General features: G+C 41.7%; 1 protein-coding gene across 1 annotated transcript; it reads left to right on the top strand.

Moving 5' to 3' along the window:
* The first annotated feature begins 17,857 nt into the window (after nucleotides 1–17,857).
* Nucleotides 17,858–26,238, top strand: LOC146768170 (uncharacterized). Its single transcript, XM_085573134.1, has 2 exons — nucleotides 17,858–18,264; nucleotides 24,454–26,238. Exon 2 carries the CDS (start codon nucleotides 24,461–24,463, stop codon nucleotides 25,817–25,819), a length of 1,359 nt encoding a protein of 452 aa, XP_085429260.1. The 5' UTR covers nucleotides 17,858–18,264; nucleotides 24,454–24,460; the 3' UTR covers nucleotides 25,820–26,238.
* Nucleotides 26,239–26,252: the final 14 nt, after the last annotated feature.

Here is a 26,252-nt window from a genome sequence, read left to right as displayed (position 1 = left end):
GCAGCCCAAGGCTTCTTTTCTCCTTGAGAGACTTGCATGTCAGCTCTGTTAGTTCTTTTCTGCTGCTACTCTTTCAAAGCAGATGGTTAAACCTCACCTCAGCTGGCTGGTTGAGACCCTTGCAGCATTTAGCAAGGCTAACCAATTGAATTACAACTGATTGTGCCTGTGGGTATCGAGTAGCATATGATTTATGATTATGGTGCTTTAAATATAGTCTGTGGAAGGTACCAGAGCATAGCACTGAGAATATTTTGAAAATCTGGAGAAAAAAACACTGACTCACAGAAACCCAAACACAGTAGTTCAGAAAAGGGTCCCTTCCATTACAGCCCCTTCATAAGCATTTTGTCTATTGCAGATGTGCTCCTGCATATATTTAGTCTTCATTATGTCCTGAAATTATTTAAACATAGGATTAGCACGGAATTTAGCTTTTTGTTGTTATGTGTGCAGTTTAGGAGGGGCAGATTTCAAAGCTGGAGTCTGTATAGATGCTGAAGTGATAAGCCCAAAATAGCAGAGTACATTCAATGAGGTTATTGCATCGGCACCTCAGCAAGCACTGCTGTTCAGTTAGGCATAAAGCCTGAGGGTAAAGTAACGACCATTGTGGAATCAGCAGTTCTATTTTTAGACAGCTCCTTTCCAGACCTCATCCTCTTGCAACGCAATATTTGCTAAATTGGAAATAATACATCCCAAACAATCTGAATAACTAGAGATCATGACAATTCAGGCTGCAGTTTAACAGCAATATATATGCATCTTTCTTAAAACAACATTCCTTCAAAGGAAATGAAAATGTGTTTATTCATAATGAATGCTACTAAATAAATGCCTAGCAAGGGATATCTTATCTTCATCTGTTTAGTAATGCTGCCTAATTATGTCCCTGCTGAAACTGGAAAATGTTGTACAGAAAAGATGAGCATTTGCTGCAAGGTACTGTTGTGAATACAATAAAAAGCTTCCAGTCTCTCAATAAAGACTGTTTAGTAATATACAAAATCTAATCTGACGTGTACCTTGCAAATGACATTTTTAGTTGCATGATCTACATTTCCTTTGCATTGGCAGAAGACAGATGAGGTCTGCAACTTTACAAGAATTTAGTGAATGTTTCACTGAAAATAACATAGAGGACAAGTGTAGCCATTTTTAGTTCACAAACCATCAGTGAATGTGTTGAAATGGGTGTTCAGTTTTTCTGAACGCTCTGATAAAATATGCTTATCAGATAGTAAGCTGCTCAGTAGGGGAGCATGCTGTACATGCTCACATGGCGTGTGATGGGCATTATCAGGACGTTAAACTTTGTCTGCAATCCAATACTTACTATATGCTGCTCATCAGTCTTCACTACTGGCACCATAGGTTTAATCACATATGTTATCTCCATACTGCCCTCATTTTCCACTGGGATAAGTTTTGGGAACATAGAGTTCTTTAACTGTATTTTCTTTAACTGAAGTCTGCTGTCAATTTAGATTTATTCATGAATATTTGCTCACATTAACATTTGTGAGTGAGCTACAACTAAACATAAAGAAAGCTGCATGGTTTGCAGGTGTAAGAAAAGCAAACTCAGTGAAATGTCCCCAGCACTCTCAGCATTACTTCCCTTTAGTTCCTACAGCCTGCTCATACATGTTTTGGTGTTTTGAAGGTAAAGAAAGCAGGCAAATGCACATACCTTGCTTAACATTCTGTTCACATTATCTGAATAATATGTATTATATGTATCATCTGGAGATACTTATATTTTTTTTTATTGGAACAGAAAGCAGAATAAGGTCTCAAAAGTTATAATGTACCACAAGCAGAGCAGAGCAGAGGAGAGATCAAAAAGGTAGCCTTTCCTCCCAGCTATCCCCCTAAATATCTCTTTGTCCATCTGACCAGACAAAAACACCTTCCTGACCACAGCATAGGAGCCACTTTAACCCTGACTGAGTGAAGAAAGTGCTCCACAAGGCTCCACAAGCAAAACCAACGTTTTGCTTCTTGAAGAAACCTAGGTGCTTTCAGGCAAAACCTCATCTTTAGTTATGTTCTGCCACCAGTGCTTTGCAGAACTAACTGGCCTGAGATGTATATGGAGATCTGGAGTCCTCATAAGAGCGATAAAATTCCAGACTTTGGGCTTAGTTTTCCAGGAATATTAGTGAAAACTCAAATAAAAATATTCCCAAAGAATGTGCTGCACTAAAACATCTTTCTAGCTGTGCTAAAGCTTTAAATCACATAGTATAAACAAAACTCAGCTATTTATAGTGGTCAAAAAAACACATCTTGTGGTTGCATCTAACCAAATGTTTTCTTTGAAAGGCAAACAGTTTGTCTGTTAAAGGACATGAGCAGAGTCTGTTTAAATGAAAAAAAAATACTTGCTTGTATTTCTAGAGTGCTAAACAGCCCTTCCTGGGAAGTGTGAAATGCCACTTGAGAACTGAGATGCTGAACTGTTCTTCATATTCCTCCAAGTTGTTGGTTTGAGAACAATGTTACAAACACTATTTCATTTGTAAGGGATAATTTTAAAAATGCAAAGTTATGAGGCATCCCTACATTAATATATTAGAGAAGCTGAAACAGCATTTAAACTTGAAATTTGTCTGAATTTTCACCAGTTAGGGACATAGAAAACTTCAGACATCCTTTTGTAACATCTGACAGTGACACTTCTTAAACAGAATCAAAGAATATCCTGAATTTACAAACAGATTTTAAAGAGCTCAAAGTACGCAAGTTACACTGGTTTTTTATTACCAGTATAATGAATTGCACAGATACACACATAATGTTCATTGAGACATGGAATTTTTTTGATTCCTTTCATTTCATCAAGTCCTGATCAGTCTCAAAGGATAAACAGCACCACAGTCAAATAATTTTTTCATTTCCTCCAGGAGGTTAAGTTGTCATTACCACTTGTTGGCATTTCTGATTTGGGGCTTTTTGCCTTTTTATTTATTTCAACAAAGCTGGATCCAATGCAAGCCTCCACAGTATCACGTTTTAACCTCAGCTGGCAACTAAGACTTCCCAGCTGATTACAGACCCTCCCTGGCCCATAGTGGGATGGGGAGAGAATGAGAAAAGAAAGAAAATCCAAAATTGGGCAGAATTAGAATCTATATCAACCTTGGGAATGAAGAGGGAGCGGGGATGTTCTGCTATGACCTGCTGCTCTTAGCCTCTTGTAAATCAAAATTTTACTCATTCCAGGCCTCTTTCACTGAGCTGTGGTTTTGGCAGTGGGAATAGATCTGCCAACTCCATGGAAAACAAAGTAGGGTGGCTGTGAAACTAACAGATGTTCAGAAAGGGTAATGGACAATGGTTGAGACCTCAGTGTTAGATGAGAATACATAAGGAAAAAAGGCAAACAATAACAAAACTCTCTTTCATTTCAGCAGGAAGAAAAGTATATCTCAAGCTAATTAGGAAAATTATTCTTATAAGAAGAATTTGATCACTGAAACTCAAACAAGACTAATTTTGTATTATTTAGACCACTTAGAAAATGACTCCTGCTGACTGTTCTTTCCTACATCAGTACAGTGTACAAGAAAGAAATAACACTTTTATTAATTGTAAGGAATTCTGCAATCAGGCAGTGCATTATGCAGTCACAATGTTAGGCACTAAAGAACATAGTATCTTATGGCTTCTATAAATCTTCTAGACATTAGCAGTTGGGTTTTTTTCCCTCAGCTCATAAAATAACTTTGAAACTTTCAGTTAAACTTTTTTTTTGTTTGTTTCTTCTAGAACATTTTCTTTTTCTATACTTCAGTGGGACAGCTTAATGCTGTTTGCCACTCCTGCCCAGATCCTTGGTGTGACAAAGCAGACTTGATTTAGTGTAAGTTATAAAGCTTGTCTGGGCTCTGTAAAGTCTTGCAGAACATACTCTGAAGATATCAAAGTACGTATTTTAGTGAGAGAACTGGGTAATAGAACTGTTTGGCTGTTAATTGAAACTCACATTTCTCATTAAAAGAATGTGAAAAAATAGATAGGAACTTCCTCAAGAAGTGCATAAATTATGCTAGAGAAGGTACAAATTTTGTTCCTTTAAAGCATTCCATAGTTTGAATCTGATTGACATCTAAGTAATGCTAAACATAGACCCAAAATAAAAATATAGTAAAAAAAGCATCAGAAATATTTTATTCTTGATACTTAGAAAAAAACAAACAACAGTATTATTCAGACATGAAGCTTATCGAGGACACAGCACTGTTCCCTGCAGGAATCTAGAAGTGGTCTCTTCTTCAGTCTCATGGGAAAGACAGATTTATGTTTGCTACAGTAGTCCCCTTTTGCATCACCTGACTCTGTTATTTAGATAAAAATCACTGGCAGCCAAATCAAGAGGAGCCAAGAGATCTCCTTTTCATGAGCCTGTTGTTTTCCTGAATAGAAATTTGCCAATTTTTTTAGAGACACAAGAGCCTCACCTCAAGAATCCATTTTGCTAATTAGCTATTCAAACCACGAAGTTTTTTAGTGTCTAGACTAAATATTACTTGCTGCTTGAATCCAGTGCTTATTTATTTTATTTGAAGCTTACTCTTCTTCTTTTTACGGTTGCTTTTTATTTTATTGATAACTTGCCTTGCTAATAGATCTGTGGCAGACAAGGGAGGTACTGTAAGGTATTCTCCACACAGAAGCAGACAGATGACTAAGGAAGAAAGGACAAGCAGAATACAAGAGGCAGCTCTTGAGATACACATAGCTGGTTTATATCTTCAAACCTTTTCCACATACAAGTGGCCTGTGCCAGCACATGACAGCTGCTGCTACCAGTGAGGTTATCTGGAAGGTGAGGATAGGGGCAGGCAGATATTATATATATATATATATATATATACATACAAAATATACTCTGTAACCTTCTTGAAGGCATCCAGGTCCTGCTCCTCGACTTTGGTGCACATGAAAAGGCAACATAACAGGATTAGGGTTAGGTCAAGATATAGGGTTTTCCTGGGAATGCCAGGGAATGTGAGCTGCAGCTGCTGCTGGGCTCCCAGAAGTTTTCTTTCTGACTCTTACATCTGGTTCTGCAAGGGGAAAGGCAAACCTGACATGATTGGTTTTGGAAAAACTAATGTTCTCAATTAAGGACTCAGTAATGCGGGAGGGCTGAGCTACAGTGTAGGTAGGTTTGCTAACCTGTCTTAAAGGTCCTAAAATTTGATGAACTTGAATAATTTGTCTAGAAATAAATCCAATATTATACTTATAATCCTATATGACAATATAGAATTCCAGGGTACTACTTTGGAAGCAAAGTATATATAGCATTTGCTATTCTGTATATGAAAGGTCTGAGCAGCTCCTGTTATTTTAGGATCTAGTGATCTATAGTCAACCTAGGCTTATAGCTGGTTCCATAGGAACTAAAGAAATATTATTTCTGGATATTTCCAGGGTATTTTCCCTGGATTATAACATGCATAAAATATTAGGTTTCTAATGGTGGTGTGATTGAAAGAGTTAGAATATGGTTAGGATTCTGAAATGTAGAGAGTTCTGAGATGCAATTAATTCAGAGTTTAGAAATGTTCACTTTAGGGCTTGTACATGAAAGGAAGTAGTATGGTAAGTGACTTTGCACCACTTCCATTATATTGTACCAGAGTTAAATCTGGAGTCTGGGATAAAGAATACAAAGAGATTATGATTAACTTTCATACTCTAGTTAAAATATGTCAGGGCTAAATTTAGGACATAATTTGGACTTACGAGATTTTCATTTTGTTTATAGTTTTATGGGGTTTTGATTTGGTTTGGGTTTTTTTTGTTTGTTTTTTGAGCTAACCTTCATAAAGCAGGATTGGCTATAAGAAAAATCTGCTGTTATTTTGGCACCATTTTTGAAAAATTTGGCTTTTGAAAAATTAAGTTGATAGTCCATATGAATTATTTCAGGTAGGACTCAGTATGAAATTAAAATGCCTAATTTATGCATTTAAGTGTATGTAATCTTTTGAGAGTAAGATGCCTATAACATTTTTGTAGTCAGCAGAGATCCAGTTAAAAAATGATTAATCTGAGACTTCCTTCATAGTGAATAGTCAAAGAAGTTATTTCAGTTCTCAGGAACAAGTGACTGCTTGGTTCATTCAGGTTTAGGATTTGAATTTGGTATGTCTAGGGATGGGATACAGACATGCAGTAAATAATAACATTTTTCACCTTGTTCCCTTAGTTCAGAATTGAGCTACTGCTTTAGTCGATAGTGAGAATTTTTTCTTTCACTTTGTAAAACCTGTAACTTTTGACTCAATATTAAAATAAAACTTAGTGTGTTGGTACAGGAAACTAATGCTAGAATTAGGTTAACAATATTTTTCAAATTATGGGCTGAGTACTGTTCAGCTTTCACTGAACATATAGCAATAAACAATTTTAATAGCAATAGTAATAATAATAATAATAATAATAATAATAATAATAATTTTATTTTAATTTTAACAGCAGTGCTTTATCAATAAGCCTCTCTCTTTTCTTCCTTCTTCACCCCACTTAGACAACTTCAGGAACAAAGCTGAATAATTTTAATGACATCCAGCTGGTCTTATTATTCCAGCCAAACCATGCTTTCTGCCAAGTCATTCATACAATAGATATCTGACTGGTTTCATACCTCTGCATAAGGGGAAATCGTAATAGCCTTAAAATGGTTTTGTAACAAACTTCACAGAATGAGTTACTCATACATTAATGACTCAGTCTTCACACTTAACATTATTACTTGTTAAAGAATGGATAGCTTCTGTACAGGTTTTTTAATCTCTCAGGAATAGATGTCTGGGCTACATTATAATCTCACATTGAACTTTATGAAGTTGCAATTGGGGTCCTAAGATTGCAGCTCAGAACTTCTTTTCCATAATATTTTGAAAATTGCCAATCTTTTAATTATGAACCTTTTAACAAAACAAAAGGTAGCATTTACAGATAACCTCACTGTATCACTGAAAAGTGCAGTTCTAAAAGCTTTTATTTTAAATTCAACTAACCCTCTAAATTATGCCTCAAGACAAGGACATTTGCAAACCCTTAAAGACAGAATAACATCATCATAAATACAACAATACATAATCAGAGAGTGCTCTTTCTGGTAACCTTAATACCTGTTAATGAAGAGCCTATTGCATGATTTTAAGCTTGGTAGAAGTAGAATAACATTAACTTGCCATCATATTGAAAGGATTGCAACCATGAAATCATTATCAATTCATCATTTGTCAGTGTAAAGCCTGACCCTTCCCTGAGCTTTGTTTGGGAAGATATTTTTGACACTTTCAGTGTCACAGCTAAGGCACAGCTGAAGCTCCAAACCTGCAGCTCTACATTTAAATATGCACTCAACATTGAGTCAGTCTTTCCACCTGCATAATTATGCTACTTAGATGAGCTTTTGTACAGACTGGAAATTGATGTCCTCATAACAAAGCATCAACATGCTTCAATTTGAAATACTGGTTAGGATTAAGGTTATGATGGAATTATGATCAAAACACAGATTACTAGAAGGTAAATGTGACAATCATGTACAACATCATGTTTTGGTCTGGGGTCCCTGCCACAAATACCTCCTTCACTGGATGAGAGGTAGAAAGAGCTTAGTTCCAAATGCAGGTGAAGTAAGTGTTTGTCTCTGTGGGGAGTAGCTACTGTGACCCTCATCCTCTCAACAGCTCCATGCAGCTCATGAGCATGGGTGGGCAACATAGACAGAGAGCATCAACACTTGCTTGGTCAGGAGTAAAAAAATATTTCAGGAACACTGAACCAAAGGTCTGATTTCCAGTCTTCACACATCAAACCATCATCTCTGCCTAGAAAAGCTGCAATGTTGTGAAAATACACACACGTGGTAAATTTTTGCATGCATCAAGACTTCCCAAATCTATAGAGAGGCTAACTCTTAGTTAATACTTGGAACTTTCTAGGGAGAGCATGCTAGCCTGAAATCATCATCAACCCCAACTAAATCAACCTTGAGAGATTAATTGCCCTAAATTGCATCAAAACATGATGTAGGCACTGAAATCACCTACCATGCAAATGGAAATGCAAGACAAATTTGAGACAGCACTGATACAAGAAAAAAGCTTTTAAAACAAGCTATATTTAATTCTATCCAACAGCAACCATAAAACTGCTTGCTTGCTGTATTTCTCTTAGTAAGCATATCCTTCAATGTCAAGTTTTCTTCTATTGTTAGCTCACATATTAAATGAGGATTAGGAAGAAAACTGTGATGTTTCATAGCACTACTGACTATGTGTTCTTCTGTAGTTCATCAATTCATGACTGCATATAAAAGAGAGCAAAACAACAGTCAAGCAGGTATTAACAAGACCAAAAAAAAGTACTCAATTGGTATCTCTTCAAATGTCTGTAAAGAGCATTTACATGCATAAAAATTTGATGACTCTCCCTAAAATAAAGTGAATTGTATGTTTACATAAGTGAAAGACATTCTTTGAAACTCTTGAAACACTGCCTTTGAACTCAGATCTAGAGAAAGTAACCTGTGGGGCTCTGTAAGCCTATTGGTCCTGGGAGACCTGCTCTCTAATCTTTTATTTCTGAATTTACACTGTGTAGAAATCATTACTCATGCCAGGTTGTTTTACTTTGGAGATTGCATGTATAGGAACTGGAACATTACCAGCATCTTGAAAGTTTAAAATTTGAAATATAATTTACTGAAGAGAGTGAAAAGTGTATCTAAACTTGTGACATGCAGATCATCATGCAGGTTCAAAGTGATTTGCCATTAAGTTTGCTGCTATTTTGGCATAAATAAGTGAATTTTCATGGAGCATTTTTCTGTGAGTGCACATATTTCTTGGAGCAGTTCCAGTTGCTCTCAGATATCTATATCAACTGCTTTCAGACAATTTATATATATTTTCCTCTTTCTCTGAGGCAGGTCCATGGACTTCTTGTATTACAGGAAGGAATAACTTCTCTTACTATCCTTGCAGAATGATAGCAAAAAATTCCTAGGAAAGGTTTGTTTTGACATATGAAAATAGTTCTTTGTTATACATTCCTCATTAATCATCTTTTCTCCTTGAGTAAAATTTCTTGCTAAGCTCAAAGCAAGTATATATATATATTGCACTTAATTATTTTTCTGTCTTCTGCAGCAAAGTGTAAGTGTGCAAGATAGGTATCTTGCATTTTAACAATTTTGAAATTTCTCTTTTCTTAGCTTTACAGACTTCTGTCACTCTTTTGATACAATTAGCAAATGAAGAACTCATGATATTCCTATTGTTAAAAAAAAAAACCAAGTCACTCATGAAAGCTATGAGGCAAAAATATACTTAAATTCAAATCCAGGCATCACAGGTAGAACTAGTAAAACAGATAAAACCCCAAATGCACAAGTATCTAAAAACTTCATTGAAATTGCATGTCACATGCTTGTCTTCCTTATTTCCTTTTTCCTTTTCCCCTTCTTTGTTTTTTCTCTTTTTATTTTTCTTTTTTCTTTTTCTTTTTCTTTTTTATTTTTTCTTTTTCTTTTTTCATCTTTCTTTTAGGCTTTTTTTTGGTTTTTTTCTTTTTCTTTTTTTTTTCTATTTTTTCTGACATTATGGATGAAATAACTAACTGTGCTAGTGTTCCTGTCAGAGTTGTAAAGAGTTTATAAATCTTTATAATTATGCTGAACTTATTGTGATGAATTGTAAAACAAATCTCAGCAATACTTTTCACAAAATTCTGAGTAATTTTGAATTCTGCACTGCAATGCTTCAACTTGTTTTAAAGTGTTTATAATTGAGTTTTGTATTAGGTGAAAATTTGCTTGTATCTATGGAAATGTAAAAAAAAGTAGCCAACCTTTTCCACAGTTTTCACTGAATTTAGTTGAAAAATGGAGTCATTTTCTTAATCTAATTTACAAACAAACTAAGCACAAAACTACCATATTAAAATGCTAGTTTGAGGTGTATTGTTAGCTACCCTACTACCAGGGAAATTAATGTAGAAGTCTTAAATACAAAGATATTATGCTTTCTACCTTACATAATTTAGCATTCTAATAGATTCTGTTGGCCAGAATCAATTATTGCAGAAGCCAGTTTAGATTACAATAGAAGGAAAATTTGAATTGCATGGCACACATTCAGGAGGTCAGCATTTATCTCTGTGTTGGTCCCTAAACATCATGCCACAAACAGACTGTTTAAAACTTACAATATCTTAATTTGTTTTTTCTTCTTTTCTCCTTTCATATCCTCTCCATCACTCAGCACAGCACTATGTTTACCTGATCTTTGCCTCTCTGTAAAGAACATTTTTATCCTGCTTCTCACTTAACCTTTTTCCTAGACTTAAATTTGAAATTTGCAAAGCCCTCCTCCATGTAGCTGAATGAATAATTTATGAGAAAAATTAAATTCAGATGGAAAAATTACTTTCAAAATTTTCAAGGTTCAATACCAGCTTGTGTTGCTTCAGAAGTGTTTTCTGAATGGCTGAACAGGGATTCTCAAGGAACTGCAGAATAACTTTTAATCTGTAACGTCAACTTTATAACTTATATTCTTTTCTTATTTCAACTTCTGCTTTCCTATAGTTTGGGGGGGGGGGGGGGTGGTGGTTCTAAAATCTTAGCCATATCTCTCAGTCACTAGTATTACAATCACAGCATCTGTTTAATATTAAAAACCATCCTGCATATTTCACATTGTCCAAGGTATGTGATGCAAAAGGTCTTGGGGGCAATAAGAGGTATTGGTGAAACATTTTCCATCCTTTTATGTATATAGAGAACAAAATTGCACTGTAGTTCATTAGTGAACCATTAATGTAAATGCTTATGCAATGTAACAGAAGAAAAACTTGCTTCTCATTGAACATGAAGACTAACAACATCCTAGATAGGACAGCCAAATATTCAACTATCTACCACCCCAATACGCACATTTTTGAAGAATACAACAGTATAGAATTGATCTTTATGGGCAATAATGAAGGCCTGGGTTACTCACAAATCGCATTTTAAACTGAACAGCAGAAGTTTTTGGCAGTTGTCTAATGACAGTGCCAGCCATATTCAAAAACGTGACAGTAAGAGGATATTAGTTCAAGAGTATAATTTAATGCAGAAGTTCTGTAATTTTCCAGAAACCTTCCAAAAATCAGGAGCTGGGTGGGTTAGTTGTTTTGTTTAATTGGAAGAGAGATACATTTATTTCAAAGATACTTTTTTGGTGTAAGGAAGAATGAAATTTGAACAAAGCTGAGGGCTACTTTCCTTTAATGATGCAAAGCACTGAGAAATCAAATATTTTCAATAGTAGTTTGAAAAAAAATGTTTCCTATAAGTCAAAAATAACCAATGAGAGGATACAGTAGTTAGACAATGAGCAATGTGGAGTGAGGAAATGAATTTTCCTGCAATCTACATGTCTGATTCTATTGTAGGTCTACAAGATGTAATATAAGATGCTGTATAAGACATTTAATACAAATTATATTAATTATTCTATCTAAAATTCTGCTTTTCCACTTTCAGACTTTCCAGACTTTCCACTTGCTCCTTTCTCTAGCTATTCATTCTGATGACATAGGACAGCAGATGTTAATTGAATAACATTTCATATTTACTGTGCAAAGGAAGCACACATTTACAGGGAATTCAGAGAAGTTGGTCTTAAGATTTCTCCAAAACTCATAATATGATGACACTAATTTTTTTTTTCAGGATTTTGCTTCCCTAGTAAAGACTGTGGAGTAGCTTTTCATTCTGCTTTAAGACTGGACAAGAAATTAGGACTCAACTTTTTTCTTAAAATGTTTCACTGCTTTCCTTAAAAGAAGCCAAAACAATCAGGCTCTTTGGAACTGCTGCTCATACTGATTCCATTATCACTTTCTGGGCCATGCTGAGCAAAGGAGCTATACAGCTGTGGTTTTCAACCACTTGTTGGTTGAATGTTTTCAACCATTTTAGTGATTTTAGTACTGTGATGAGCAAGTTCCCAAGTAAATTTAAGTGTTGTTCTAGCTCTCCTAGGAATATTCTTCTGCACAAAACCATTGCAGTATGTTGTACGGAAGCTTTGTCCTTTCTGGGGAATTCCCAAATGCTGACTAAACTGGAAGCTGCTTACATACAGCAGATGTAAAATCTTTCAATAGTAGTCCAAGATGAAAATGGAATTTACTGAGACCAAGAATATAATGACTTTTTTGTTTATTCTTACAAATATTGGACCATCCTACTAGATGGTTCATCTCAGGTCATGGTTTCAGAAAATAGAACAAAATTCCTAGATTACATTCATGTTTGTACTTCAGATATTTTGATTTGGTGTTTTCTATTCCTTCAGTTAGATTATCTGACCAGTTTCAGAGAAAATAACCAATTTGGGCTGGCCCTGTTGGCATGAAGATTAGCCCTAAGAAGTTGCTTTTTTTCTTTCCTTTGGCTAGGCATAACTGTCTATTATTCTATTTATACCTGATAGATGAGAAGATGAGAAGTAGAAAGAAGCTGTATTTCACTATGGTTGAGTCTTAAGAAATTGTTGTAAATTAGAGCAGTCTTCAGGCAGCCCTAGGTTGTGTTTTATGCAGCAAACTAAAATACCTGCAGTATACAAAGTTCACTTTCAGTGACAACTAATGTCTCCTGCACCTACTGGATGTAGGTTGAGGAGAGGATCTGGCTCAGTGTACTGCAAATTACTGGAGACAACCATGGAATGAGTTCTGCTTGGCAGCTACAGCACTTCAAACCCTTTACCTTTTCTGTCTTTAATGCCTGATTTTCATATTGAATTCCTGCAAAGTCAGTGGGTTGGATTTCCTCTCTGATAGATCTGATTTTACAGCCAAATGCTTTAGCTTCATTTTGTTACTTTGAAAAATGAAAAACTCAATTGCTTTCCATTTGTGGTCAGTAATTAACTTCTGCATGTCCCACTACACTACATCTGCAGAGGGATTGACATCCAGGTCAAGCGTTAAATAAGACACAGAATCAGCATATGAAAACTCTGTAGTAACCATGCTGGCATGTCCTTAACCAGTTTGTTCCTCTGATCATTCCCTGTTTTTTAAGACACTTGATAAACTTTTAATGCCATTTTTACTTTCCTTTAGCTCACTCTTTTATTGCTCTCCACACTTCTTTTTTATGTTTTATAGCTGGAACATCTGTTTTCATGTGTCCTGTCTTTTTAGATTGTCTTTTGTAGCTTGAGTGTAATGGCAAACAGGTTACTGGAAAGAGGAAGACTCCCAAATCCTTCCTGACTCTTTCATGTCTGTACACTGCATTTAGGAAATAGTGACACTTAGAGTTTAGGCTAACTGAAGTTTTATAAATGTTACGTGAACCTTTTACAACTGTATCCTTAAATTTCCAATTTGAAATATTCATTGCAATGGATTACTCTGCTCCATGTAAAATTCTCTAGAGTAGCCATTCATGTTTCCAAGTTGTACTTGAATTATTCTACTTTGAAATTAATAATACTTTTATTTCCCCATGGTAACAGTTCCTAGATATTCTTTAACTTTACGATTAAATTATTACAGGAAAATTACATAAACTTATACCCTTTATGACTTAAAATCATTGGGATTATTTGAATGAGAAAGAAGGCTGTATAAGTAAACTGGAAAGAATAGCTGATACAGATAAGGGTTTTTTATATAATTTAATCTTATCCAGAGATTTATTTACAGTTGATATATTTAAAAGACTAAGCCATTCATCATCAGATTTTTCCTTTTCTTTTTCTTTCAGTGATATAAATTATTTATAATATATTAAATTCATATATATCATTTATAAAAATGGTTATAAGGCCAGTAAAATCAGACTGCTAAAATATTTTTCTGTATAGTTCCTGCCTTGCCTGTCTCATGACTTTCTGAGCCAGAAATGTGCTTGATCTTCCTGCCATGTGCACAAGTTAGCAATCATTGAACACCAGCTAAAACTTCTGAAATCAGAAAATCCAGTTTCTTCAATGTGAATAGTCTGAGGGACTTTAATAAATTTTTCAACTGTTTCATTTTGCAATGTTTACATTTGTGTCACTTCTTTGCAAATATTATGATAAATGAATCCAGTTTCAGAAAAATTTACCAGAACCGTGACTTCTAAGAGAGAGTCACAAAATGTTTTTAAAAATAAAGTTTATGTTTTGTGACTGTAAATATTCATGCCTGAGTTAGATTAATGTACTCATCCAGGAATAAGGCAGAATCACACTATGTGATCTATGTGCTGAATCATCTCAGATTCAACTCTTTCATGATTAATATTTTTATAATTCTATAAAATACTGATGTAAGTCTCTTTAAACTAATGAATTAATAATTTCTAATGCAGTTTGAGAAGCCCGTACTTGAGTTTGTCAGTTTTATTACTAAGGTTTGCTTTCTGAATGGCAGAACTTTCCTCAGGGGAAAAAAACCCTAAAAAATAAACCACACAACAGGACAGATCAGGGCCCTAAGTGTTGATAAGCAAGAATCTGCAGTAGTAAATATTTCCTTCTTCCTATTCTCATGAACGTGTATTGAAAGCCACCCTAAAATCACAGGGCACTACAAGTCAGGAAGAGACTTCAGGAAGCCTCTTAACCAAACTGCTGCTCAGAGCTGGAGCAGCTCAGAGATCAGACCATGTTGTTTCAGGTTTCTGTCCAGTCTGATACTGAAAACTTCCAGGGCTATTGACAAAACAAATTTTCTAGGCACTCTGTTCCACTGCTCAACTGTTTTCACGATCAGTATTTTTTTTGTCTGTGTCATATCCAGTCTGAAGAGCTCTCTGGAGCCTCTCATCTTGTTCACTTTGCCTCCCAGCCTCCCACATTCACAACTGTACATACAGCTGTTAAGAGCCTGACTTCTCAATAACTTCCCCCCAGGCCCAACCTGGGGGCTTCCAGGAACTTTCTTTTCTCCAAGATGGACAAGGCCAGTTCTGCCAGCCTCCCCTTGCAAGGCAAAATCCTGCAGCCTGCAGATACCATGGTAGCCCTCCACTGAGCTCATTCCAATTTATCAGAATCTTCCTTGTTGTGAGGATCCCAACACTTAATGCAATATCTGCATCTAATGATTTGTGGTCTAAGAAATGCTAAGAAGAATATTTACTTCCCTCCATCCACTGATTCTGCTGCTACTTACACACTCTCAGATATTGCTGACCTTCTTTGCTGCCAAGGGAGCACTCCTGTCTCATGTTCACAGACTACCAATACCCCCAAAATTACTCTGCAGCCTGGAAGTCCCTAGACACTGGTCTTCCTCCATCCACAAATCCAGACAGATCTACTCATAGCTGTACATTTCACATCAGTTCTATGACATGCCTCAATAATGACCAGAGCAGAAGTAAGCTTATACACTTAAATTGGAAACAAATAGCTTAAAATGTTGTTGGGAATCATGATAAACACAGATCCCTATGTGATGTAAATTAATACTTATGGCAGCTAAGCATGGGTTCAAAACATTTAGCATTCCATTGTTAGCTATAGACATTAATGGGATATTGGTTGCATCTTCATGTCTTTCTCCACTAACCTGTTTTAATTAGATACATGCATGTTTAACATAACACTTAGTTCTTAAGCTCTCAGTGAGTTAGACCTTGTGTTATATTAATTTCTGCTGTAATTTTATTCAGGTAAATATCACAAAGTGCTCTGACTTCATAGACAATAATGCAGGTATATTAACTTTGAATATGATGTTTTTTCCCCGCTTCATTTTACTGTTGGATATAATTCTTTGTCAATATATTTATATGTGTTACACAGAAAATACTTACTATGCACAAACATATGTATGTGCACATATATAGGAGGAGCACCTGTCAAGAGTCAAGCTATATTCTACAACTCCATCTGGAGTTCTGTATTGTCTCAGAAAAAGCTATTTCATATACAAGATTGCATAAAAATATGTCATGGTTTTGCATTGTGACCTTTGGAGAGATGATGCCAGAAATGTTTTTTTTTTTTAATTGAGCTCTGCTATTTTTCAAGATTGATGTTTTTAGTTATGATTTTATTAGATATTCTTTTGTTTTGATACTTACTCTCCTGTCCAGACTTTTGCATTCTTCTATAAATTATGCTACCTGGAATTCTCCTGCTAGAGACTACAACCTCCTTCTTTTCTCCCACCTGCTTAAAATTAGAAGCCCTCTATTTTATTTTTCTCCCCCAAAATGTAAAATCCCATAGTTTGTAGCTTTGTTGACAGCTTTACTAAGCTGAAAGATGACCTTGGTGATTGAAGTAATGCAGCAAGCTTTTCATTTTAACAATTATTTTTTAGTTTAGGAAAGTATAGCACATCTCATAGAGTACACCCAGTATCCTTCTCCCAGGGCTCTTTTGTGGTACATTTTGTGGTACAAAATGAAATAAAAATGAAGAGGGATGTTGATTCCTCTAGGCTAAAGATTATTTTTTATTATTATTCTTTGTGTGGAGAGAATTCTTTAGGATGATTTCTTCTTTTATATATTCTTCCTTATCTTTGGGAGAATGTTTGATTTAAAAATACTTTTTGAACTTGATTAGGACTTCTCAAGACAGGAACTTTAAAAACTGATGCTGGTGCATTGCATAAAAGGGTCAGCATGGCCTTGTACACATCATGTGCAGACTCTTCCTACCTAGGACACATTTTATTCTCTCTTCATGAGACCCAAAATATGCTGGCTTAATCATTCAAAATCTGTCCTTTTGAAAGTCTGCTTTGATGGTTAAAATTGTCCAGCTGCATTGGTGTTTCAGGATATGAAGAAACAAAGTTCAGATATTTTCTTAAGGATTGGATTTTACCATAAATCTAAACCAAATGTTTAGGAGCTGGTGTGACAATTAGAGCCATTTCTTCTGTAGACTCAGTGATTAATTTGCAGTGTTACTTCGGTCCATAATAGTTGCCTGTGGTTTTGATCATCATTTATTATAACCTCACTGAGATTTGGGGCAGATCTTACAGCTGATTCTTATCATGTTTTGCTTAAGCTCCACCATTGCTTTACATAGTCATTCTTAGAAAATGAAAAATAAGCTCATGAGCCACAAAGGAGGAGCTAGTAGGAAGGTTATAACAATTGTGTCTATTTCTGCAGCATTCACACGAGTTACCTGCTTCAGAACAAGCAAAGGCTCACAGAAAATGTTTTGTTAGCTTGCTGTGAGCCATCAGAGAGAACTGATTGTTTCTCAGGCCAGCCTACAATTACTGATCCCTCTGGATTATCTCCAGTACTATTTAGAAAGACTTCTTCAGGTAAGAAGACTTCCCAATGTAATTTACAGTCCAGTCTGGCTATCCAGACAGATCTTTGATCTCCTGAGTAATGCAGAGAAAAACCTCTCCCTTGTTCAGGCGAACTTCTTTTTTGCAGAGGTAACTTTTCTTGGGAATACTGTTAGACTCTTGTGGGAGGGGACTTGGGAAACTGTCCCCCCGAATTACCCTGGGAGGTGACAGGTGTGTAGTTCCCTGCCTCCCCTGTTATCAATCAGTATGTCTGTCATCCCTTGGTGCTAGAAAATTCTTTGTTCTTTATACCTCCATTGGTTCCTTCCCTGAAACCGCTCTTTCCCTTTACCCTCATTGGTTATAACCCTGCCACTCGACCCTGACTCTGCCCCCGAAGCCTTCCCTCACTGAACGCTTCTTGCCTGGACCCTCCCTCTCTTGTCCCCGTTATAATCCCGATTCCGCCCCCTGTTCGACGCTCTCAGAGCGAGCTCCCTCCCGGAGTGGTTGTTTTCCCTTCGCTCCCTGAATTGCTGTTCCTCAATAAACGCTCTTGGAAATAAAGCCGCCTGTGAGCCGTCCCGCCTTCATAGAGGAAGATTTCATTACGCTATCCGGCTTCCGAGGACTCGGCTCTCTGACAAGCAGAGTGGTCAGAGACCCAGAAGCCGCAACTGGCGCCCGAACAGACTGGCCCCTCTCAGGAGTCAGCCGCAGAGCGTCTCCTCGGCTGCCTCGGCTCTGTGATCCGGCTGCCCGAGGACGAAAAGCGCCGTTCGCCGCCAGTTCCACGAGCGGCTGCTCTTCGTTGAAGAAGATCGCCTACCTCGCGGGCTGCAGACACCTCGTCCTGGTTCGACTTCGAGTTTGGGAGCAGACTCCGAACGGGACGAGACCTGCAGCGCTTCCTCTCCCCCTCAGAGGCTTTTTCGTTTTGACAGCGGTCTTTTTGTGGTGAGTTCCTGGTGCCCTGTCTGGCACCCGACCCTGTCTCTTTTCCTTTTCGTTTCTCTCTTTGTCTCTTTGGGGATTTCCCTTTTTTCTGCAGTGAGAATGGGCAACCGCTTGTCTCCTGCCCGGCGGGATTTTTACCTCCACGTTAAATCCTCCCTTGTTTTGGGTAACATTTCTTTTAAAAAGAGGGACCTTAAGGCTTTTGTTAATCTTATTTTCGATAACTTCCCTGACACCTCCAGGGATGATTTTTCTTCTCTTATTTTCTGGGGAAATATTGGGAAACTGTTATACGCATTACAAGTAAAGGGGAATTTTTCTGTGGGGCATTTTTTTCCACTTTTTCATTCTATTTACACTTTATTTAAACAAAAGGGTGAGAGTTGGGTTCCCGGTTCTCCTAACCCTCATTCCGCCCCCCCCACTCCTAACCCGGTTTCCCCTAAGGGTGGGTCGGGCAGCAGATCCTGCCATAACCAGGCACAGGGCTGCTACCGTCTCCCTGCTGCTCCCCGCCCCACTCTGTCCTCTCCTCGTCCTGGGACTGGCCATCCCAGTGCGACTCTTTCCTCTCCCCAAAGCCCTCAAACCCCTGTACCCAGTTTAAAACCATGTTATTCGATTCCTGATCTCTGTCACCACACCTCACAAAATGGCGCCGGCCACATGGCCGAGCAGCCCGCCACCGAGGGACAAAATGGCGCCTCCTCTCTACCTCCTCACTCCCTTCGGGCCCCTGCCAGTCCCCCTCAGGCTCCACCTCCGTCGAGTGCCGCCCCTGCGTCGGGTCCCGCCCCTACCACCGCGTCGATTGTTACGTCGTCGGGACCCGCCCTTCCAGCCCCCATGGCCACACCCCTGGGTGGGCCCCCGGTGGGAGGGACCGGCCTGCAGGAAGGCCACGCCCCGGCGGGAGGGACCGGCCTGCAGGAAGGCCACGCCCCGGCGGGAGGGAACCCCCTGCCGGAAGGCCACGCCCCGGCGGGAGGGACCGGCCTGCAGGAAGGCCACGCCCCGGTGGGAGGGACCGGCCTGCAGGAAGGCCACGCCCCGGTGGGAGGGACCGGCCTGCAGGAAGGCCACGCCCCGGTGGGAGGGACCGGCCTGCAGGAAGGCCACGCCCCGGTGGGAGGGACCGGCCTGCAGGAAGGCCACGCCCCGGTGGGAGGGAACCCCCTGCCGGAAGGCCACGCCTCGGTGGGTGAGCCTGGCCACGCCTCCCCTCAGGCCTCTTCTGGTTCCCAGTCCACCGGAACCGGAAGTCGGCCTGGCCGGAAGCAGGCCATCTTGGCCTGCCGGGCTTCATGCCACCGAAGCCCACCGGCCAAGGGGAAGGTCCGAGCCCTTGCTCGTCCTGCCTCATCCTCCGATGAGGATGAGGACAGCGACAGCCCCCGGCCCACACCTAGGCCGGGAGGTGGGTGGGCCCGGATCAGGGCAGAGGCAATTAAGGATGGGGATTTAGAATTCGCAAAAGATCTGGGGCCGTTCGCAGCACCTGTGGTGAGGACCAGGGGGCAGCGGCCACACTGGGAGCAACTCCCATATGTGGAGATTAAAGAACTGAGGAAGGCTGCCAAAGACTATGGTCGAGACTCTCCTTTCTTTAAGAATGTATTGGACCTCACTTTCTCGGGCCATACATTGGTCCAGCATGACGTTAAATATATTGCCAAGTCCCTGCTCACTCCCACCGAGCTTTTATTGTGGGACATTCAATGGAGAAAGCTCCTCAAGCCTCTTCTGAAAAAACACAATTTAGCAGAGGCAATTGGAGAGGGAGAGGAAGCCATAGAAGCCCTGGCAGGGGAGGGGGAGTTCAGCCAGCCAGAGGACCAAATACTGTTACCCACGGAGGTCCTAGATGACATCAAGGAGGCTGGCCGAGCGGCACTGTTAAAAATCCCCGATGGGAAAACCCCGCTCCAGAACTTTTCAGCTATTACCCAGGGCCCAGAGGAATCTTTCATAAAATTCGTGGACCGGCTGAGGGAGGCCATCGACCGGCAGATAGACCATCCTGCAGCGAGGGAAGAGCTCCTGAGAAAGATGGCCATGACCAACGCGACAGCCGAGACAAAGAAGATATTAAGGACTTTACCTCAGGACCCCGAACCCACCATCGCACAGATGGTGGAGGCCTGCACAAAAGCCGCCTCCACCGAGACCACTGTCGCCCTTGCAGTAAGTAAGGGGATTGGGGAGGCGATGTTGACGATGAACACCATCCGGTGCTTCGGGTGTGGCCAGATGGGCCACATACAAGCCAACTGCCCATACTGGCCCCCGGAGCAACCACACTACTCGTACACACCCTCCCCAAGACCAATACCCAGGAACCCGATGCCCTACCATCAGCAGGCGGGAAACGGGTCGCGGAGCGCGGGGAGGGGCCGCGCAAGGACAACAAGTGGCCCCTCACAGCGCCCAGGCCTCCCCACCATCCGGGAGGACCGGTGGCCCAGCGGACAGTTCCGGAGGGTTGGCGGAGCCACGACGACGGGCTCCGCCTCTTCCGTAGAATCCGCAACTTAAATTCAGACACTCACCGGGTCCTCAAAAGCTCCATCACTGTGACTCTCCAGGATGAGGACCTGGTGAGAGTTCCCGCTGGGTTCCTGGAACCCCCTTACCGTAATTGTGAGGTAACAGTGTTAATACTCGGAGATTGCAGGCTCACACCAGACCGTGTTACCGTCGTTCCTGAAGTGGTGTGTTTTCAGCCGGGGTCCGAGGTCACCGTCTCAGTCGTCTGCCATCAACCACCTTGCACCATCACCAAGGGGCTCCCCTTCGCTGCCATGTACCTCCTCGACGTGGCCGACCTCACCGATCCACCAGCACAGGACTATTTCGCTGGACATGACTCCGGGGAAGACAATTTTGTCTTCCTCACACAAAATGTTTGCAAATCCAGACCAATGATTGAGACTGTTTTATCGCTTCAGGGAAAGTCCATCAAACTGGACCTGATGGCAGACACCGGGGCAGACGTCACCATCATACCCCGGTCAAAGTGGCCCCGCGACTGGGAGTTGGTGCCTCCTTGTGGCACAATCTCCGGAGTGGGAGGAGCTGTCAACTCCATGCGCAGCAAACACCTGGTAAGTGTGGAGGGCCCTGAGGGACAGATTGCCACCATTCGGCCTTTTGTTGTTTCATCTAACATCATGTTATTAGGCAGGGACGTTTTGTCCCAATGGGGTGCCCGCCTCGATATCCCTAGCCCTGCATGGGATTTTTAGTATGGGCCACTGCGGAGCGCACCTCCCCACCGCTGAATTGGAAGACCGATGTTCCAGTGTGGGTGGACCAGTGGCCCCTTGTGGAGGAGAAATTAAAAGCGCTCCATGAATTAGTAGAGGAGCAGGTCCGCCTGGGGCATTTAATACCCTCCACCAGCCCCTGGAACACTCCTGTCTTTGTTATTAAAAAACCTGGCAAAGACAAATGGCGCCTGCTCCAAGACCTGCGCAGGGTCAATGAGGTAATCGAGGACATGGGCCCCCTGCAGCCTGGCCTTCCCTCACCCTCCATGCTTCCCCGGGATTGGCAGCTCGCAGTCATTGACATCAAGGACTGTTTTTTCAACATCCCATTGTATCCCGGAGATGCCCCCAGATTCGCGTTCTCCGTCCCTTCCATCAATAGGGCGGAGCCTTATAAGAGGTACCAATGGGCCACTTTGCCCCAGGGAATGAAAAATTCTCCGGTGCTCTGCCAAACTTTTGTGGCCCAGGTGCTTTCGCCGATCAGGAAGCTGTTCCCTGAAGCGATCATCCTGCATTATATGGATGATGTCTTGATCTGCGCTGAAACACAAGCTTATCTGCAGATCACACTTTCCAAAACTGTTAAGGCCATTAAAGCTGCAGGGTTTGAAATTGCTGAAGAAAAGATCCAGCTGTCAGCGCCATGGAAGTATTTGGGCTTTCACATTACGGGAAGGACTGTCGCGCCCCAATCTGTCACCGTCAAAGACGACCCACGGACCCTGCGGGATCTCCAGCAGATCTGCGGTACCATCACGTGGATCCGACCTCTCCTGGGACTCACCACGGAGGAGCTGGCGCCGCTCTTCAACCTGCTACGAGGAGATGGCGACCTAGCTTCCCCTCGCGAGCTAACACCTGCCGCCAAAGGAGCCCTGGAGAGAGTCGCTGAGGCCATACGATCCCGTCAGGCCCACCGTGTGGATCGGCTCCTTCCCGTCACCCTTGCCATACTAGGTAAGTGCCCAAACTTCCATGGTCTGCTTTTTCAATGGGACGCTGGGCGGAAGGACCCACTCCTTATCATTGAGTGGCTGTTTCTCCCGCACCAGCCAGCGAAAACTATTTCAGCTCCTGCAGAGTTAATGGCTAGAATAATAATAAAAGCCAGACAACGCCTCCGGACCCTCGCAGGGTGTGACCCGGCGTGCATTTACCTACCTCTTAATTTGGAACAATTGGAATCCCTGCTTCAGACAAACGAAAGTTTGCAAATTGCTTTAGACAGTTACCCTGGACAGATTTCCATTCATTACCCTAAACATAAAATATTCAAAGACACGTTATATTTGGCCCCAAAGTCATTCAAAAATAAAACACCTATTAAAGGTGCTCTCACGGTGTTCACCGATGGGTCGGGAAAATCCCACAAATCGGTGATCACTTGGAAGGACCCGGAGAGTCAGAAGTGGGAGTCTGACATCCAACTGGTTGAGGGTTCCCCCCAGATCGCAGAACTTGCTGCGGTCGTGAGAGCATTCAAAAAATTTCAGCAACCTTTCAATCTGGTAACAGATTCGGCTTATGTTGCCGGGGTAGCAGAACGGGCAGAACACGCCCTGCTCAAAGAAGTTCAAAACAAACAGTTATTCGATTTGCTCACGGAATTAATCTGGCTGATCTCCCACCGAGAGCAACTCTATTATATTATGCACGTCCGGGCTCACACAGACCTGCCAGGAGCTATTGCAGAGGGGAACCGGATGGCCGACCTCCTTGCAATGACATCTCATTACTCTGCACCTGCACCTTCATTAACCTTACCAGACATCTTTGCACAGGCAAGGCTCAGCCATGCGTTTTTCCATCAAAATGCACCTGCCCTTGCCCGACAATTTAAAATATCAAAAGAACAAGCCAAAGCCATACTAGCCACATGCCCAAGCTGTCAGTCCTTCGCCCTTCCACCGCTGCCAACGGGGATAAACCCCCGAGGGTTGGCAGCATTGGAGCTGTGGCAAACAGACATCACTCACTATAATCCTTTTGGCCGCCTGAAATACCTGCATGTGTCCATAGACACATTTTCTGGGGCCGTGTTCGCGTCACTCCACACTGGTGAGAAAACAAAAGATATCATCAAACATCTATTCATGGCATTTGCCACATTAGGAGTCCCAAAAGCCATCAAAACGGACAATGGGCCTGGATTCACCTCGACAAGATTTGCACAATTTCTACAACAATGGGGAATTGCCCATTCCACCGGCATTCCCCATAACCCCACAGGACAGGCAATAGTGGAACGCTCCCACAAAGAGTTAAAAAGGCTGCTAGAACAACAACACGATTCGGCTCTGGCCATGACACCAGTTGAAAGATTATGCAAGGCACTTTATGTTCTTAATTTCTTAAATTGTTCTGACCGAGAGCCGAATCCCCCTGCACTCAGACACTTTTACAATAACACCAGGGCACTTTTAAAAGAGCGTCCGCCAGTCCTCATCAGAGACCCAGAATCAAAAATCATCTCAGGGCCGTACCCTCTGATAACGTGGGGGAGAGGGTACGCTTGTGTTTCCACAGCCCAGGGTCCCAAATGGATTCCTGGAAAATACGTCAAACCGTACCTGGAGAGCACTACCACGGACCCCCCAGCGAGGAGCAACCCAGCGACCCCATCACAATCACCACCAGATAATGCAGTGGCGTGGCGACGGAGAAAAAAGAAGAGGACCGGAAGACCACCCAACATCGTCTCCCGGGTCCTCATCACAAGGACATACCTACCTCTGCAAGACTTAACAACTTCCGCCACCCCATCCCCTCCTGTGCCGTTCCCTCTACCCTCATACCTAACCCGTCATCCCTTTACCCCTTTGTCCTGAAATTTATTTTTATTTTAACCCAAAAGGGGGAGCTGGGGGAGGGGAGGGAACCAAATGTATGTTGGTAATATTGTTTTGTTTAATTTTAGTACTAGGATGGCTGCCAGAACATCATTCACCCAAAAGAAACAACAGAAGATGTCCCACTGCGCCCAGCTGGTTGCAGCCACGCTTTCCATCCTCCTGTGGCTGCATGTAGCAGATGGCTGGGTGGTACCACAGCCGAAAGAAAATGTCTGGATCACGCTGGCAAAGTCCTTGCAGCAGGATAACCTATGTCTGGCCATGGGCAACGTGGACAATCCCCTGTCCACTTGCCTGGTGGGGGTCCCCTTGGTAGCTGATGATTGGCCGGTATCCAATTCCGACCTGCTCCGAACCACGGGTAGGAGGCCTAACCCGGTCGATACTTGGGATGAATGGACCAAAATTTTGCCCAACAGCAAAGAGGAACCCCAAGAATTGGACTTACTGGGGTCCTTCACAGCTAGATATTGTGTCAAATCCTATTATAGGAGGCCAAGTCAAAATTGGCACGGAATTGACTTGGCCAAAAACACATACCGGAAAGATGTAACACCTATCAGTAAAAAATATAACAGCCAAACCTGGTGCAATTATACTAGCCAGGTGATTTCAGTTTCATCCACTCATCCCAAGACATTGCCCAGGGGGATGTTTCTTATCTGTGGGGACAGAGTATGGTCGGGAATTCCATCTCGGCTCCAGGGAGGCCCATGCAGCCTTGGCAAGCTTGCTACCCTCACTCCAAACAGAACTCAAATTCTAGATTGGAAAAAAGAAAGACAATTGGCACGCACCAAAAGATCATATGCTCAATTCGACGAAAATTGTGACTCCGAAATTTACGATTGGGGAAAAACAAAGAGGGTCGCTGTATCCATCTTTTTACCATGGTATGCAGCAGCTAAGGCCCTCGGTGAGCTTTCTCACCTGGAGTGTTGGATAAGCAAGCATGCCAACGCCTCGTCTGCCGCCCTCTCCGATCTTCTGGCAGACCAGCAAACCACCAGGCAAGCCACATTACAAAACAGAGCGGCTATTGATTTCCTGCTGCTCGCCCATGGCCACAGCTGCGAGGACTTCGAAGGATTGTGTTGCTTCAATTTAACATCACGGAGCACTTCCATCCAAGCCAACATCCAGCGGATCCGGACCGAAGTACAGGACATCAAAACGGAAACTTCGGCTGTGGACCCCGTCCACAAACTATTGATGCAGTGGGGCATTCCCGGGTGGGCAGCCTCCATTTTAAAAGGACTCTTTTGGATTTTCATAATTATCCTTCTGATTTCAGTTGCCTTAACCATCTTCAAAAAGACGCTTACCAAGACTTTGGCAAATATTTATTTAATTAACAAGAACGGGGGAGATGTGGGAGGGGACTTGGGAAACTGTCCCCCCGAATTACCCTGGGAGGTGACAGGTGTGTAGTTCCCTGCCTCCCCTGTTATCAATCAGTATGTCTGTCATCCCTTGGTGCTAGAAAATTCTTTGTTCTTTATACCTCCATTGGTTCCTTCCCTGAAACCGCTCTTTCCCTTTACCCTCATTGGTTATAACCCTGCCACTCGACCCTGACTCTGCCCCCGAAGCCTTCCCTCACTGAACGCTTCTTGCCTGGACCCTCCCTCTCTTGTCCCCGTTATAATCCCGATTCCGCCCCCTGTTCGACGCTCTCAGAGCGAGCTCCCTCCCGGAGTGGTTGTTTTCCCTTCGCTCCCTGAATTGCTGTTCCTCAATAAACGCTCTTGGAAATAAAGCCGCCTGTGAGCCGTCCCGCCTTCATAGAGGAAGATTTCATTACGCTATCCGGCTTCCGAGGACTCGGCTCTCTGACAAGCAGAGTGGTCAGAGACCCAGAAGC

Source organism: Lonchura striata, chromosome 2, assembly GCF_050655825.1.
Source record: "Lonchura striata isolate lonStrDom1 chromosome 2, ASM5065582v1, whole genome shotgun sequence".
In the NCBI taxonomy this organism is placed as follows: domain Eukaryota; kingdom Metazoa; phylum Chordata; class Aves; order Passeriformes; family Estrildidae; genus Lonchura; species Lonchura striata.
The sequence above is the reverse complement of the archived record's forward strand: the minus strand, read 5'-3'. Positions and strand labels throughout refer to the sequence as shown.

Excerpts from the sequence above, each read along its gene's own strand:
- LOC146768170 (XM_085573134.1), top strand. The coding sequence starts at position 24,461 with ATGGCTGCCAGAACATCATTCACCCAAAAGAAACAACAGAAGATGTCC.